This window comes from Lycium ferocissimum, chromosome 5 (assembly GCF_029784015.1).
Source record: "Lycium ferocissimum isolate CSIRO_LF1 chromosome 5, AGI_CSIRO_Lferr_CH_V1, whole genome shotgun sequence".
Lineage (NCBI taxonomy): Eukaryota > Viridiplantae > Streptophyta > Magnoliopsida > Solanales > Solanaceae > Lycium > Lycium ferocissimum.
In genome coordinates this window covers 18,379,310-18,395,750 of record NC_081346.1, presented here as the reverse complement: position 1 = coordinate 18,395,750, position 16,441 = coordinate 18,379,310, and the positions used below count along the sequence as shown (strand labels likewise).

Below are 16,441 nucleotides of genomic sequence, written 5' to 3'. Positions count from 1 at the left end.
TTTAAGAAACTAGAACAAAGCTTTGCCATCAATTGGCTTTAACGGACATAATGTTAGGCTCCGCAGTTTAAAAAACATCCTTATCAAACATACCTACATAGATAAATACGGTGCATAATCATTTAACAACAAATAAAAAGTTAAATGCCTATTCCCTCTCACCATTAACATGCCTCGCAGCTGATTTTCCAAGGCCATCACTAGGATTACCTTCTAAGCTGCCTTGCTTATTTCCTCGTACATCCAGAGTTCCTGTGTTGCTTAATCCAGGTTGCATAAGTTGACGCATGGCATTGTTGGCAGTAGGTCCAAAGCTATATTGGCCTTGGAATTGTTGCTGTTGCTGCTGCTGATACTGGAGCATTTGCTGTTGCTGCTCCTGGGACGGAAGGGAGTTGAGCTGGAAAGGCAATTTGGAAACAGAGACGCCCTGTTGCTGTTGCATAGCAGCAGCCTGACCTTGCTGCATCTGGTTTCCAAGTTGGGGAGCAGATGGAGCCTGCAGCTATTTATCTATTAGGGGAAGACAAGTAAATTCATAAGAAACACTAAATCGAACATCTAATCCACCTGTGAGGTTGCTGCTGATTGTTGTGGTTGGGCATCAGCAATAGCAGCTAAATACATCAAATTCTTCTGAAGCATGGCTTGATACCTATGACATAAAAACAACTTTAATAGTGTAAAATAATACTCGGACATGAGTTTTGACAATGCAAAGCAAACAGAGTATCTGGAATATTAAGTGAATATGCAATCATATTTCTGTTAGCCACACTACAAGTTTTTCTTAATCCAACTTTAAGGAAGGGCCAAGCAAAATCAACTTCTAAATACATGTCTCATGAAAAGACATTATTGCACAAGATTAGGAAATGCATTTTCTAACGCGTAGAACTAAACGAAAAGTAGAGAACATGATTGCAAATCCCAACATCACGTCAGGATCACTAAATTGTCTATTCTCAATTTCATTCATATCAAGCCTTTTTGGAATTTATGGACACTTTCACCAGGAACACGTCCCGAGAGGCGAAGATGGATAACCCAATAAGCTTAGTGGTCTAATCAAACTTGGGCAATATTAATTAATTTCCTCATGCAGCAAATTGTGCAGAACAGATAATCAACTATAGTCTGTGCAGAAGATATTTCCCCTATGCTTTTGGTACTGTAGCTATCTGTTCACTTACTGTTGTTTCTTCTACATTAAACTTCTGGTTCAACTCTGGATGTCTGAACAATTTTCCTCCAGGAGCTTTTACAATTGTACCCCCGAAGTAACTAACCTAGGGCAATATTTATTTTTCCTTTATCAATTTTCTCATTTTGAAAGTCAATATTTTGTTAGAAAAGCTTCCAGAGATGCAACGAGTGCAGAAACTAGTATACATAGCAAGCATGCTGCATACTACATTTACCTGAACCATCCACCCCTATCTATTTTATAGCATCATCACAACTATGTCCTGCATACCAAGCTATGCATATGTCCAAAGTACAATTTGTTCCCTGCATTTGACATTGTAGTAGCTTCATTTCTGTGTGGAAACTGCATTGAAAACTTTAATGTTCACTCTTGTTTGTTGCTTCTGTTTTTGCTATACTTATTACTTGGTTCACTGTGTGTTGCCTTCTCCATTATATTTGCTTCATCAGTTCCTTCGCCTCTTCCTCATCTGACCCCCAACAAGATGCCTAAACCATTTCTGACCTGCTAAAGTTTCAGACATGGGACATGTCTGAAATCACCAGTTATTCTTGCTTTCCAATCTCATTCATCAGTTCTAAACTATTCTCTTTCTCTGCCAATTGCTGAGTACTTTTTGTGATCTTACAAATTATGTCGCAAGCTCAAACATGGATTTGCTCACTTTCTATTTTGAGATTTCTAAGGCCACACCTTTTACTGTGTGAATATTACAGTTTCTGAACCCAGAGCAATGCTACTCCGCTTAATCTTAATTGTAGAGCTCCTCATTTAGCAAAACATTTAAGTCTTCGAATTCAAATAGGGATAGTGTTTTTTATATAAAGAAATATGGACAGATTCTGATATTAAATGTCCAAAAGAAACACAGGAATTGGAAAATTACAAAAACAATCTAAGAGTCAATTTACTTAAACACACTGATCACACTTCAGTGCTGCAATAATACTTCAAATGTTTCATGACGGCGGCGTGAGCTTCCAAAATGAACTTACAGATCCAATTCCTTTGCCTCTAGGCCGTTTAATGCAGTTAGGGTTTTACAACCGGAAAACCAAATTATCTTTATGGCAATAATGTACAGACCGTCAAAATCAAGCTGCAAAACTTGTGATTAAGAAAAAGAAATCAAATGAAGTACCATATGTAAACTGTTAAAAGAGATTATCTAGCAAAGTGTGCGCGCCCAAACATCCCTGATCATCGAACAACAAGATATTACCATTATTTTTTTCGGTCTGACCAGCCATTTCTCTACCATTCAGTATTTTCGAAGAAACACATTTCTATATGCAGAGGCAATGATGTGTTACAACAGGAAAACAATATGTAGATACACAAAACTAATCACACCATTCTATAACACAAATAGATATATCAACTTTATAGTAGAAGTATTAAGTTTTAACTTACTGAGCACATTCTGAGAGTTTTCCAAGATTCTGGTTTTCCAGTATGGCAAGAATCAAATTTTTGTTCTCATCCAAGAACTGTATCAAGAAAAAATCCAAATTATTAGAGACAACATATTTACAGTCCAAACATAATATACATGTCTCTGTGTGTATTCCAGCTGAAGTACATTGGGTAGTCAAAACATCATGTTCTTCACAATTGTAAATAGTAGACCCTTAGTTTTGGCACTCCAATAAATTACTTTAAAGATTTGTATTAATAAAATGTCAAAACACAAACAAAGAGGAAAATGTTGACATTAATAGCTCTTGGGGCAATCAGAGAACAAATAAAAACAAATATGGGCCAAAAACCCTTTCAAGAAAGAATCTTTTTTTTATTTTCAACTAACCATATTTGACTTCACTAGGGCTAGAAAATGAAGAGCATTTGGACACATTTTTCAGATATTAACAAAAAAAAAAAAAAAATTAAAAAAAGATTGTACCTTTTGAATCTGCTCAGTGGTAATGGCATTTAGAGGCAAAGAAGGAGCAGAGTTCAAGACTGGTGGTTGTGGTTGCTGTTGCTGTTGCTGTTGCTGTTGTTGCATTTTTGCTAAAGAAAAATAAACCCTAGAAGTAGAAACTTAAACCCTGTACTTTGTGATTTTTTCTGACAGAAGAAATAATGAAGGAAGAGATAGATGAATTAAAAGGGACAGAGACAGAAGAGAGAGACGAGTTAATTTCTTTGGGTTGAGTGGGTTTTCGGCAAAAACATCAAAATATACCCTATGGTCGGCAATTTGATTTTTGAATATTATTTATGGAATAAACAGCTCAATTATTTGGGACAAATTTGCAAGACCAAGGTCCAAGGCGATAGTTACGGACGAAAACGCCAAAATGCAAATTTAGTCACGAGAATTGTTCCGCGTGACCCGAAATAGTAAAAGACAAGAGTACATTTACCCACCTTGTAATATATTTTTACAGTATCATCTAAGATGCAATTATTGCCTTTTTAGGTAAAGTTAACGGTCAGAAACACATTTCAATTATTACTTTTTCGTGAGTTTCCTATCTAAATTAAAAGGTGTGCGAGCTTCCTGTTTAAATAATCGGCAACTATTTGATATAGATAGAAAAAGCGGATCACTAATAGTTGTGTGTGCTTTTTAACATTATCTATTTTAGATAATTACTTTGTTTTAAATATATGTTGGTTAAGAATTTTCAGAATTAAAAATAATTGCTTAACATTACCCATCAGACATTTTTTCATTTATTGTTTGTTGCTCAAAGTAACACTTTTCTTGCACACCGTTTTATGAAGTCGACCTTTTGACTTATAATTTTTCAACTAAACTCATCAAGTGGGTTAATGCCTCATTTGTCAGGACTGAATGAAGGTATTGATTTTAATTATTCAGATTTCAATCATTTATTTTTGAGGTATAAATTTTAATCATTAAGTGCATTTTTTTTTTTTGTATTTTACAATCACTTAATGGATCTAAATAATTAAAATGTATAAAAAAGGTCTAATATCATTAAGATATTTATTCAAATATTTTTACAAAGATGCATTTCATCACTACTCCATCCATTTTCATTGCTAATCGTCACTGCCCCGTTATCATCTGTCACCACCTGCGGCCACCATCATCGGCCACAAATCACCACCATCGCCAATCACGTAAGTCAACCATCACCATCATTAGCCATCACTTACTAACATACTACCTAACACCATTACAACCACGAGGCATTCAGCATAACCAGCCACCATTATATTCGTTAATCACAATCATGTTTAATGCCACCATTTAATTATCACTGTTAGACTTCGACTTCAAAATTGAATATTTGTGCACTTCACCATCAGATTTGCGGTCCCCAATCCCTATTGATTTTATATATTCGCATTCATAAGGTCCATTAAAACAAAGAAATGAGGTGATTTACAAGAATAATCTTGGAAATGTTTGATCTTGAACTTAAGCAAGATAAAAATTCAAGACCACCATTTTAAAGATAATTGGGTGTAATATCATTGTATAAAAATACTGAAACTTTCATCAAAGTGGTAAGGTATGGATATCGAAATTGAAGTTTATAAGAGAAAAGAAATTGAAACTAAAAATTCTAGACTGTATATTCTGCCCCTTTCTGCATGGCTGCACCCGACTCCCACACTGGGATTATTATCCCTTCCTCCAATTTACTTCCCATGCTTGAGTTTCCCTCATCATCACTTACCCACAAATTAAATTGAAAAGAACTTCACAAAATTGTGTCAATCCAATCTATTTTATGTTTAGAAATGAAAATTTATTTATTTCTCCCTCCGTCCCATAATAAGTGTCACCTTAGCCAAATTTTTTTTTCCCATAATAAGTGTCACCTTGGAAAATCATGATATAAATTGATTAGTTTTTTTCAATTTTACTCTTAGACAATAAAGTAATATCTAAACAATGACTGGAAAAATAAAGTAACATCTAAATGATGATTGAAATAGTCACATAGTAACTTAGTATTGTTGGATTCCAATATCAAAATGTTTACTTCTCGTTCATGCTCTACTCAAAAGGTAAAAGTTGTGCCTGTCAAAAAGTAAAAGTAATTTACTTTTATTATATAGGGATAGGGATAATTTGATAAACTTCACATTGCATTATTGATTTCTTAATATGCGTGTTTTTATGGGACGGAGGGAGTAGTTAGTAGTAAATTGTTATTGCTATGCATTGTCTTGGAAAATTTGAGTTGCTTCCATAACTCCATCAATCAACAGGTACAATGTTGTTCCCAATTGTACTTTATTTCTGTTACATCCGTTTTGTAAAAGTCCTATGTACTATTGAATCTTGTGATTAATTGGATAATTTGACCTTCTAGTGCAATGTTCGTTTTCTAATGGTAGTTAGGGATTTCTAAATTAGAAAGTTGCCAGGAGTAAATTGATTATGAGTGCTCTTCAATTTCAATTAGAAGATCTTTATCTCTCTCTCATTTATTTTTCTCTAAATGAACATGATTCTCAGATGGCTTGATGTTGAATATCTAGGTGAAAAGGATCCATTGTCTGCAAAAATGAATGCATATCAGGCTATTGCCTCTTGATTAAAAGAAATTGGAGTTGCAAAGGACGTGGAAAACAACCAAGTAGATGGCTTATTATGATTGTGACCGAGTTTTAGTGTTGCTACAATCTATTGCGTGTGTCGATTTTATTGCTGAAACAATGTTTATAAGATCTTCCTTTTCTATTCATTCCTAGCTCATTTGTTTCGTTAAGTTAGCTGGTTAAACAATTAAACAAAACATTTTGAAATCTCCAGTAGTTAAACTCTCAGTATACTGAAATAGGAATTTAGAAGATTCCAAGTCTACTGGGGTGGGGACTATTGCTTTTCCTAAGATTTCTACTCCTCAATCATGCAAGAGAGTCGATGGTTGTGCTGTTATTTATGTTTCTTGATTAGTCTAGTTAATTGTTTTCTCAAATTTCAGTTTTACTTTGTAAGAAGACACATTTCATAATGGGGGCAATGGACTTCAATATGGTGGCGGGGAGAGGACTAGAGGTTTATTTGGTTCTGTATCTTACATAGGCTTTATTTATGACGTGATTGAGGACATCCTTTTGCTCCGTGCCTCAGTCGATAGACCATGTATATTAATGAATTATTCTTCGAGTTAGCTGGTGTTAAGTATAACCCAAGAATACCAAGTCTATGCACATTGAGCTGTTAATTTAATCTAGTTAGTCGTAGGTAACATAGCCAGTAATGGAGTAGTTCTCTAAATTTGTACGGTCTCTTCAAAGTAGACAAACTCCTGAACCCTGCTTTATTTAACTGAGGAATATTTCTCCTCGAGGCTATTTCGAAAGCTATTCAGTAATTTGAATTTTTTCTTGGTGTGCTTTTGTAGCTTCATGTTTCTATTGACCCTATCTTTGGACAATAGGGTTTTCAAACATTTATCCATACTCTAACTTCAGCAATGTGATTAGATGTAGAATATGATCGGCTCTTTTTGAGAAATCTCACCTGTTCTGCTAAAAGAAACTATGCGAATCCTGTTCAGTTTTGGTTTTCGCTTATCCGAGCTATTCTTTAACTTGGTGTAGTGTTTTATATTTCTCTTTTGAGCTGCTTGTAACTTTGTAATAGAGCAAGCAACAAATTTCCTGGAGTTCCTCTCAAATCTTTAGGGACAAATGTGCACTTGCTAAGAGCAGTAGCTTGGGATTCAGTGGATCTGACTCAGAATGAAAGCTCTATTACTAGAAGTATGAGACTTGTCAGCATATGTGGCGTTGCACTGTGAATATGTCCACCGCAAATTCTGGTGAATATTTTAACATGAAAAGTTCTCAAAATCTTGTCAGGATTGGCTTGTATTGCACATCCAAGTCCACTAGATAAAAAATACGAAAAAGGAATCTGGAACCTTTAAGTTGGCTTTCTTCTATTCTGATGATTATTTAGGTGTGCATTGTATTGTGCTCTGGTGTGGCAGTTTCCATGACTGAGATATGTCTTTCATCTATTTGTCACTTACTACAGATTGACAGAATAGCCCTGGCAGTTTATTCTTGCACCTCATATTTCCGTTCTACTGAATTCTGGTTAATTCTCCAAAGACTATTATTGTACTCTTCTTATCTGATATTCCTATGTATTTGCCATTCCTCTGTCAAGTCTTGTTAGAAGTCCTGTTGGTAACCCATCTCTGAGGTATATCTACCTTATTTAAATATCTGTATTTGGATGAAATACAATGATTGCCCACAAGGCATTTCTATTTTTTTTTATTTTCTTTTCTGAAAATAATCCGGAATGTCATAGCCCTTGAGATAAGGACTAGCTTGTAGCAAAGCATTGTTACTTCGCACTCTCTTTTCAATATTGATACATGAAAACTGGTCAGATTTTGGAGCAGCTGGAGAAAGTAATAAGCAAAAATTGATTGCGGACATTGATCCATGATTAAAGGAAGCTATGGCTAGAAGGTGAAAACCGCTTTTACCAAAAATTGATTTGAAACATCATGCATTTTCTTTGTCTATGTTGTTGCATTGGATGTCACAAAGTTAAACTGAAACATCATGCATTTTCTTAGTCCAATTTTATATGTAAGCAAAAAAAAAAAAAAAAATGTTGGTATTTGGGAAAGTTGATCATGGGTTTCACCACTAAAAGTTTCATTTCTTCCCTTTACATCTATTATTTAACTCGTCAAGAGACCTTACTACATCGCTCATTGCAGGCCTGGTGCTTGCCTCGAGTTGAGCACATTGAAGCGCCAAATCCACTATTTTCAGGGCCTTCCATTGTTCTTCTACATCCCAGAGACTAATTTCTTCATCAAGAAAACAATGGAAATTGTTGCTTCTCTGCAAGTTCTTTCTCACCCAGAAAACAATGTCTAATCCTTCTTCAAAGCTGGGGTCTACTGGCATTTTTCTGCAGAAGAGCTCCAATAGAAGAACTCCGTAGCTATAGACATCACTTTTCTCTGTCAATTGAACTGAGTATGCGTTCTCTGAATAGATGGAGGGACAAGAAGAGGAACGGGGCCGGGGAAGAAAGTAGTAAAAGTTAGTAATTCATCAAAGTTATTTGCCAACTGAATTATACTGAAAATTAGCATAGTAATGTGTGGCTAACCTGGAGCAATGTATCCTAGGGTCCCAACAATTTTGGAGTTTGTCGAGTTTTCATCATCTGATACTATTTTAGCAATCCCGAAGTCTCCAATCTTTGGCACCATCTCAGAATCCAACATTACATTATCTGATTTCAGATCTCTGTGAATGATTTGAGGGACAGAATCATGGTGAAGATATGACAGACCTTGAGCAATACCAAGAGCAATGCTATGGCGGGACTCCCAGTCCAGGACAACAGGTGGTTTTTTCTGGTGAAGGACGTCATGAAGAGTCCCTCCAGGGATAAATTCTGTTAGAATGAAGCCATATCCATGTTTCATGCAGTATCCTCCCAATCTTACCAAATTCCGGTGTCTGACAGAATTTAGGCTTCTCATTTCATCGTTGAATGCTCCCTGAGCTAAGTCAACCTTCTTGACAGCCCAAAGCTTTTTGGATTTCTCAGTTTCCATCTTATAAACAGTTCCATGCTTGCCTCTTCCAATAACATATTTTTCGCTCCATCCTTCTGTTGCACGTACAATGTCCTCAAAATTTATACCATCAGGTAGATCTTCAATTCCTGATTGACACTTGATGAGCCGATGCTTATTCAGCAGGGACCGAGTCACTACTAAGTAAATTGCAGCAACTATGATTGCCATGGAAAGCACAGATCCACTAATTATACCAGCTAAAGTCTTCCATTTTACATGTGATTCTGTCACATGATTGCAGTTGCTACCTTCAGTGCCTGATACGCAGAGTCCTGGATTTCCCAGGGCAAATCCTGGATGTGAACTTAATAGTTTTTCCCATGTATTGGGTATCTTCCCCGACAAGTTATTAAATGATATGTTGAGAAATGAAAGGGACCTCATGTTGTCCATTTCTGATGGTATCGCACCAGACAAGTTGTTGCTTGATATGTCAAGGATTTCTAATTTGTCTAGATTGCCTAGGCACCTAGGAATTTCACCCGTAAACTTATTCATGCTCAGATTTAGTGAAAAACCAGGTTCCATAAACTTACTCAGACTGCATGGAATTGGGCCTTTGAGCAAGTTGTTCCCCAGCTGCAGCTTTACAAGCTTTTGTGAGGAGGAGAAAGTGTCTGGAAGAGCACCAGAAAGTTTGTTGTCCTGGAGTAGAAGATTTGTCAATACTGAAGATGATGCAATTTCTTTAGGAATTCTTCCTGAAAGATTGTTGTTGCTGAGATCCAACTCTGCCAGTTTTGCAGAGTTACTCAACTGAAAGGGAATTTGTCCGGTCAGTCTGTTTGAAGAAATGCTGAGTCTTACAAGATTTTGAAGCTTTCCAAGTTCTGCAGGTATGGAGCCATAAAACATATTTTCTGAAAGATCAATCGTTGAAAGATTGGTCCAGTAACCAAATGCTGCTGGAATCCTTCCACGAAGCATATTCTGTCGAACATCCAAGTAAGAAATATTCTCATTCTTTTCGATATCATCAGGAATATTCCCCTGCAGACGGTTATTGAGAAGGTTCACCCTATATACAGATTTGCATTTTGCTATATTTGTTGGGAAGCTTCCGTTGAAACGGTTGTATTCAAGAGTCAGGACTCCAAGCCTGTTGCCATTACACAGTTCAGAAGGAATCTGTCCACTTAAGTTATTATAACCTAAATCAACCTTAATTAAGCCAGGAAAATTATTTTTGCCAAGTTCAGGTGGCACCTCCCCCGTAAGGTTATTATGAGCCAAAGAAAGAAATGCAAGTTTCGTCATATTTGTAATTCCAGGTGGTATCTTGCCGGTCAATCGGTTCTCATAAAGAGCTAGCTCCTGCAGCCCGCTTATTCTGCCTATGCAATCTGGAATTTGGCCCTGAATTTTATTTTTGAATGCATTGAATGTTACTAGGGTTTGAAGGTTGCAAAGCTCTGCAGGAATTTCCCCACTGATGAAGTTGCCGACGAGACTGATTTCAACAAGAGAAGTGCAGTTTCCAAACTCTGCTGGTAAGGAACCACTAAGCATGTTATCATACAGAAGAAGATTGCTCAAATTCTTCAGACGTCCGACAGACCTAGGAATGGAACCAGTTAATTTGTTGACTGACAAATCAATGTAAGTTATCTGATGACAACCACCAATCTTTTCGGATATGCTTCCATTAAACATATTCCAGGAAAGAGCTAACTCTTGTAAGCTCCCATTCCATAAGGTCTCAGGAATTTCCCCTTCAAAGTTGTTATCATCTAAATAGAGATATTCGAGATTTGAAAGGCCCCTAAAAATCTCTGGGGAAATAAATCCTCCAAGATGAGCAGATGTTGCATAGAATGCAGTAAGGTTGTGACAATTACCTAGGGAAATTGGCAAAGAACCTGAGAAGCGATTCTGATGAATAAGAAGCAGGGAAAGTGAGCACGAGGATGGGAAGTCCGGGAGAGGTCCCGTTAGATTATTTGTGTGGATGTAGAGCTCTGTCAAATTTGGCAAATCAAAGAGTTCCTTTGGAATATTTCCCCTAAGGAAATTATTCCACAGCCCAAGATATTGAAGGCTTGCAGAGAGGCCTACCTCAGATGGAATGGTGCCATTGAGCTGATTGAAACCCAAATCAAGTTTTATAAGCTTGCTTGATTTGAAAATCTCTGGTGGGATGGTTCCTGAAAATTTATTGTCGTTGAGGAGAATCGTGTCAAGTTGGCTGCAGTTTGCGAGCATAGCGGGGATACCACCAGTGAAGTGGTTGCCACTGAGATCAAGGTAGACCAAGTGAGAAAGCCGGCAAAGATTGGGAAAGGCCTTGTCCAAGGTTCCAGATAGAAGGAAGTCTCTGAAATTCAATGATTCGATATGAGTAGTTCTGTCTGAATAGCAGGAAACACCTTTCCATTGGCAGTGTAAGACAGACTGATTCCAAGGAAGCAGTTGTTGAGAGGGCTCTGGAAGACTGCTTCGAAAACCAAATAGATGAACAGCATCTTGAGGCAATGAGGCCGAAAAGACTGCTAAAATGCTGGCAAAGAAGGTGAAAAAATGAACAAGAAACAAGAACATTCTGACCTCTTAAACACTTCCTTAAAGAAGCTGCATCCAGTTAGCACCTAATGCGGTAGAGTAAGGAGCTAGTTTAAGAACTAATTTTGGGCTGGGACCTGAGACTGTTGTTTACGTCTAAGTTAAGAGCCTGTTATTTCAAGACACGGCAGTTAATGATGCTTATTCCGGTAGTAGGTAATGAATGTCTGAGCAAACGACGAAAATAGGAGAATATTTTAAGTAGTGCTTTGGTTGGTTTTTGAGAATTATTTTAGATTAGATTTCAAAGGTCAATAATTATGAACGAAAGGTGGAATGAAGCTTCAATTGAAAGCGAAGTATTTAGTTGTAGTTATTTCAATACATGGGGCGTTGGAGATTCCCTTCCATAAAAGGGGCTTGAAAAATGGCCATGACCATGAGGGGCAGCCCCATGCTTTTCACTCATTTTTATATAATATAGCAGGTTCTTGAGATCCATGTAGGGGATCATTTTTATATGGCTGTCGGGGATAAGCATGTTGAGTCTATATTTCAGGTCTCCAACCCACTCAAGAGAGACGCCACTTAAGACTAGGACTACCCACTACCAAGTGGCCGCTATTGCGTCTGGACCAACTTCTCATTTCCGAAATAGTATCATACACCACTTGAGTGAAAAGCACGGTCAACTAAAAACCATTCATCCAATTAACAAATGAGTTCAATTTTGTACAATGATAGTATATAGAGATTTACTACTTAAGTTGACGTACAAATAAAGGTAACTTTTCATGGTAGGCATGATATCGGTACATGAAAAATAAAATAATATATTATCGATTAAATTACCGGTATTGTGAATTTATATTGTCAGCTTATATAACTTAGATCTTTTCACCCGTAAACTGTCTAGGGGAATTTGTAGCTTATTGCAGGGGGTTGGGGACTTTGGGTTTTAATCTCATGGGTTGGATTGTGGGAATGACTACATGAGTAATTTATTTGGGTAATGAAGCTCTTTAACTTTAAGATAATTTTTTTTAACCAAATGGTTGTATTCCCAATGAAATTGACCGGAAAATTACAAGAATAATATTATATAAAATAAAGTGAAAGTGAGTGATTAAACAAAGTAAATTTGATAATTTTACGCAATTAACAAGTTGAATGACTAAAAAAAAACCTCTTTTTGATCTGGTTGTCCAAAGAGGCCTCGCTTTCAGATTGTCCTTCCCATTATCATTGAGGTGTGGATTTCTTTTTGGTAGTAGACCTCAGTTGCCACTTTGTTGATAATGTGATGTGTTATTTTTGTCATATTACGTTATATATGATACGTTATCACATCAAACATAATTGACAAATAGGTTAAAACTTATCAGTACATGGTGTTTGCACCAAGTCAATACATGTATGTCATATATTTGAAGACAGAGTTCTTTTACTTAACCATGATTAATTAACATGTATTTTTATTCATTTAATTACTTAACCCTAGTAAGTCTTTTTACCTGACAAATATGTGCTATAATATTCCCAGGGATTAAAGATGTTTCGTGGGAGAATATCTAAATAAGATGGTTGGCTTTTGCAAAATCGTACTACTACTACTAAGTTAAAAGAGTGTCAGTTTGCATATAAAATCTGCTTCTTTATGGCAAGTTCCCACTAAACCTTTAACCTCTTCTTTGTTTTTGCTATATATGTAATGCTTATATACTTACAGAGTTGAGTTATAAAATTATTTACAGAATCTAGATACTCAATATTTATTTTTAAAATGAGTATTTTTCGGGTAAGTTTTGTTGGAATATTAGGGAGGAGAAGCACGCTGTGTCACTCAAATTCTTGCACGCTGTGTCACTCAAATTCTTTCTTACAGATAGCGGAGGAAATATTTTTTGATCAACTTGGCTTACATAAAATATTATAGTGCCTAGGTATTTATAAAAACTCTTCCAACATGTACTTGTTCTAGTACATATATATATATGTATCATAATTTAATTCTAGATTTTCTATTCTCTACTTCATGAATAAAAGCATGTGTGCATCAATTGGCATTAATTTTCTAATACATGCATGAACTAGGTAAATTCTCATGTACTTGGATAAATCTAGCTTTTTTCAACTAATTTTGGGTTACATGAGCGCAAAACGTAGATGTCCCATAAGTAAAACTACAATATGAATTAACCGAAAAAAGCTTACATTGTTTGAACTAGTTTGTCACACCCGACTATTCTATCAAGCTATCTCTACTAAACCACAAGGTGACTCTTGTCCACCGAAATTTAGACAAATAAAAAAAAACGGAAAAGGGCCAGATATGCCGTGGACCATACAATATTACGCGCTTTTACCCGTTGGTTAAACGTTGTCCCAGATGTGCTCTTACCATTATGTTTTGGATCTACTCGTGCCCTTCATTTAACGGAAACCCGAAAAAATGTATTGAAGAGCATATTTGTTCAGTTTCGCATAGTATAGGGGCATATTTGATCCATTGAAGTTCCTTGAACTAAATATTGTACCAACAATTCTCAGATTTTTTTTATTTTATTTTTATTTTTTATATTGCACTTTATGCTAGCCAATGTTTTTTTGATACTGCATTTTGAAACTCCACACTTATCGTGCAACTCCGCACTTTGTGCTCTTATTCTTTCAGTTGCTTATGAAATGTCAGAAGCTTCGAGTTCTTCAAATAGCCGTGGAAGGGTTTGTGGATGTGGAGTTGATGCGCTCCATCTCACATTATGGACTCCAAATAGTTCTGGGAGACGTTTTTCAAGTATCATAAGTCTGATGTAAGTTATCTTTTTTTCCTTGTGATTTTTTTTTTGCGGCAGATCTATATATATATATTTTTTTAAATGTTTATGTTTTGTTGCAACAAATCTATTTCCTTGTGATTTTTGTTGCATGTATGATCTTGTAGATATCGGGACTGGGTAGACGAAAAATGTCTAGAAAGAACCATTCAGGTGATAAACAAATTGAAAAATAAAAAGGATGTTCTCGTTAGTGAAAACAATCTTTTGAAAAGGGAAAATGGTGCTCTTATTAGTGAAAACAATCTTTTGAAGGAAAAAATAAAGCTTGAAACTTTAAAGGAAGCAGTGATTGAGTTTGAGGCAAATTCTTCTACTACTGATAATGAGGATTTTAACCAAATTGTTGCTGAAGTCGAGGCTTCTTCTTCTATTAATGAAAGACTTGAGAATATGAGGGGGGGGGGGTGTTATTGGGTTGTCTTGTTTGATTTGTGTTTAGTTACATGTTATGAGGGAGAGACTTTAAAAGATGAATGTAATTGCCTTTGATCTTTTTATTGTAAATTTAGATGCAATGTGATGGTAGATAGATTGTAATTGCAAATGTTTTTCACGTTTTGGAATGCAATGATATTTTGTGCCATATTATTATTTTTTGTGCCATAATATTCATGAATTTTAATATATTTAACATGGCCCTATACTATGCAAAACAGAACAAATCTGCCCTCCAGTATATTTTCGTGAAACCAAGGATACGAGTATATTTTCGTGAAACCAAGGACACGAGTAGGTTCAAAACATAACGGTAAGAACATGTCTGGAACATCATATAAACGGCGCGTAATATCGCATAGTCGAATAAGAGATCTGACCCTGTTCCGTTAAAACAAAATTACTTTTGTGTCTTTTACGTTGGAATTTGAATTTAAACCTGATCTACAAATTCTATACCTACTTTATTAATCACCAACAATTTTGGATAACCAGTACAGAAAATGTTAGAGGCAACATTTTTTCTATTACGTCCAAAGAGAAACTTTCGTCAAAAGCGGTAAGGTCGAGGTTCAAAATCGAGGTTTTATGAGTAATAAAAGAAACTAGGAATTTACACGATATATTTGCCCCTTGTGCATGGCTGCACCCAAGTTCCATCTTAGGATTCTAGTTGTAGCCTGTAGGGTTGTTGCCCCTCTTTCCTCCAATTTACCGGCATGTTTGATTTTCCCCTCATCAGCGCCAGCGGCGGAGCCAGAATTTCAGTCAGGGGTTCAAAATATAAAAAAGACACACCAATATATATATATATATGTAAAATAATTTTAAACATATATAAATGGTGTAATTTTCCGCCGAAGGTTCGAACCCCTCGGCACTTCCTCCCTCCGCCCCTGAATTCATCAGTCATCCACAATTAAATTGGAAAACAAAAGTTAAAAGAAGTTTACAAAATTATATGACATCCAATCTATTTTATCATGTTCAGAAATGATTTGTCTCAAATGAGTTGTAGTTGCTATTGCTCCCATCAATCAACAGGTACGACGCTGTTCCTAATTTCACTATCTGTTCAAGGGCAATGTTAGTTTTTTAATGAGCGGACAGCCCCTTTATTATCTTAGAATTTCAAAATTTGATGTTGCCGGAGTATATTTATTTGAGTTTTCTGCAATTTCAATGAGAAGGGCTTTATCTCTCTGTTGATCTTACTTTTATTTTTCTCTGCATATGATGATTCTGAGATGGCTTGATGTTGAATGTTTAGGTGAAAGGGATTTATATATATCTATATTAGCTCTTGAATATTTAAAAGAATTTTGAAGCAGCAAAGCAAGTGGAAAAACAACCAAAATATATGGCTTTTTATGACTCTGACTGAAGTTTAATATTGCTGCAATCTCTTGCGTGCTAAAGGTTCATAACATACGTCTCTTTATTCATTGCTTGTTCTTTCACTAATCAGCTGGTTAAACAATTAAGAAACCTCTGGACATCTCCAAGTTTGGACTCATCTGGTAGACTTGGTAACTTAATACTCAGTATACTGAATTAGGATTATAAAAGATGCCACGTCCAGTGGGGAACGGACTATTGCTTTTCCTAAGATGTCTACTCCTCAATCATGTTTGTGAGTAAATGATTATGCTGTTATCTATGTGTACTTGTTAGTCTAGTTAATTGTTTTTCTCAAATTTCATTTTTACTTTTGAAAGAAGAACTGAGATTGCTGAGAGGACACATTTCCTGACTTTTATTGAGTGTCCATTATGGGGGCAATGGAGTTCAATAAGCTGCGGAGAATAGGTTTAGTTGGTTTTTTTATCTCACCAACTAGGCATTGGTCCTTCGTCATATGCAAAAGCTCGTGTATCATATTGTCCTTTAATGTTGTT

At 36.0% G+C, this 16,441-nt stretch overlaps 3 protein-coding genes and 1 long non-coding RNA gene across 6 annotated transcripts; 1 reads left to right on the top strand and 3 right to left on the bottom strand.

Moving 5' to 3' along the window:
• Positions 1 to 3,422, bottom strand: LOC132056341 (GRF1-interacting factor 2-like). Of its 2 annotated transcripts, none has more exons than XM_059448484.1 (4): positions 3,114 to 3,422; positions 2,624 to 2,700; positions 571 to 655; positions 1 to 505 (listed from the first exon to the last, which is right to left on the bottom strand). In XM_059448484.1, the coding sequence occupies exons 1-4, from the start codon at positions 3,216 to 3,218 to the stop codon at positions 149 to 151; spliced, it is 624 nt and encodes a 207-aa protein (XP_059304467.1). In that variant the 5' UTR covers positions 3,219 to 3,422; the 3' UTR covers positions 1 to 148. The 2 variants fall into 2 exon arrangements, with proteins under 2 accessions (XP_059304467.1, XP_059304468.1); XM_059448485.1 differs by having other exon boundaries at positions 1 to 499; positions 3,114 to 3,416.
• A 1,920-nt stretch (positions 3,423 to 5,342) lies between these two features.
• Positions 5,343 to 8,029, top strand: LOC132056339 (uncharacterized). 2 transcript variants are annotated; one of them, XR_009414753.1, is made up of 3 exons: positions 5,343 to 5,407; positions 6,792 to 7,633; positions 7,891 to 8,029. It is a non-coding gene; the product is annotated as an uncharacterized LOC132056339 (long non-coding RNA). The 2 variants fall into 2 exon arrangements; XR_009414752.1 differs by lacking the exon at positions 5,343 to 5,407 and having other exon boundaries at positions 5,414 to 6,969; positions 7,552 to 7,633.
• Positions 7,645 to 9,699, bottom strand: LOC132056338 (LRR receptor-like serine/threonine-protein kinase GSO1). Its single transcript, XM_059448483.1, has 2 exons — positions 8,292 to 9,699; positions 7,645 to 8,166 (listed from the first exon to the last, which is right to left on the bottom strand). The coding sequence occupies exons 1-2, from the start codon at positions 9,694 to 9,696 to the stop codon at positions 7,826 to 7,828; spliced, it is 1,746 nt and encodes a 581-aa protein (XP_059304466.1). The 5' UTR covers positions 9,697 to 9,699; the 3' UTR covers positions 7,645 to 7,825.
• A 148-nt stretch (positions 9,700 to 9,847) lies between these two features.
• Positions 9,848 to 11,307, bottom strand: LOC132057619 (LRR receptor-like serine/threonine-protein kinase RGI5). Its single transcript, XM_059450246.1, has 2 exons — positions 9,931 to 11,307; positions 9,848 to 9,868 (listed from the first exon to the last, which is right to left on the bottom strand). The coding sequence occupies exons 1-2, from the start codon at positions 11,305 to 11,307 to the stop codon at positions 9,848 to 9,850; spliced, it is 1,398 nt and encodes a 465-aa protein (XP_059306229.1).
• Positions 11,308 to 16,441: the final 5,134 nt, after the last annotated feature.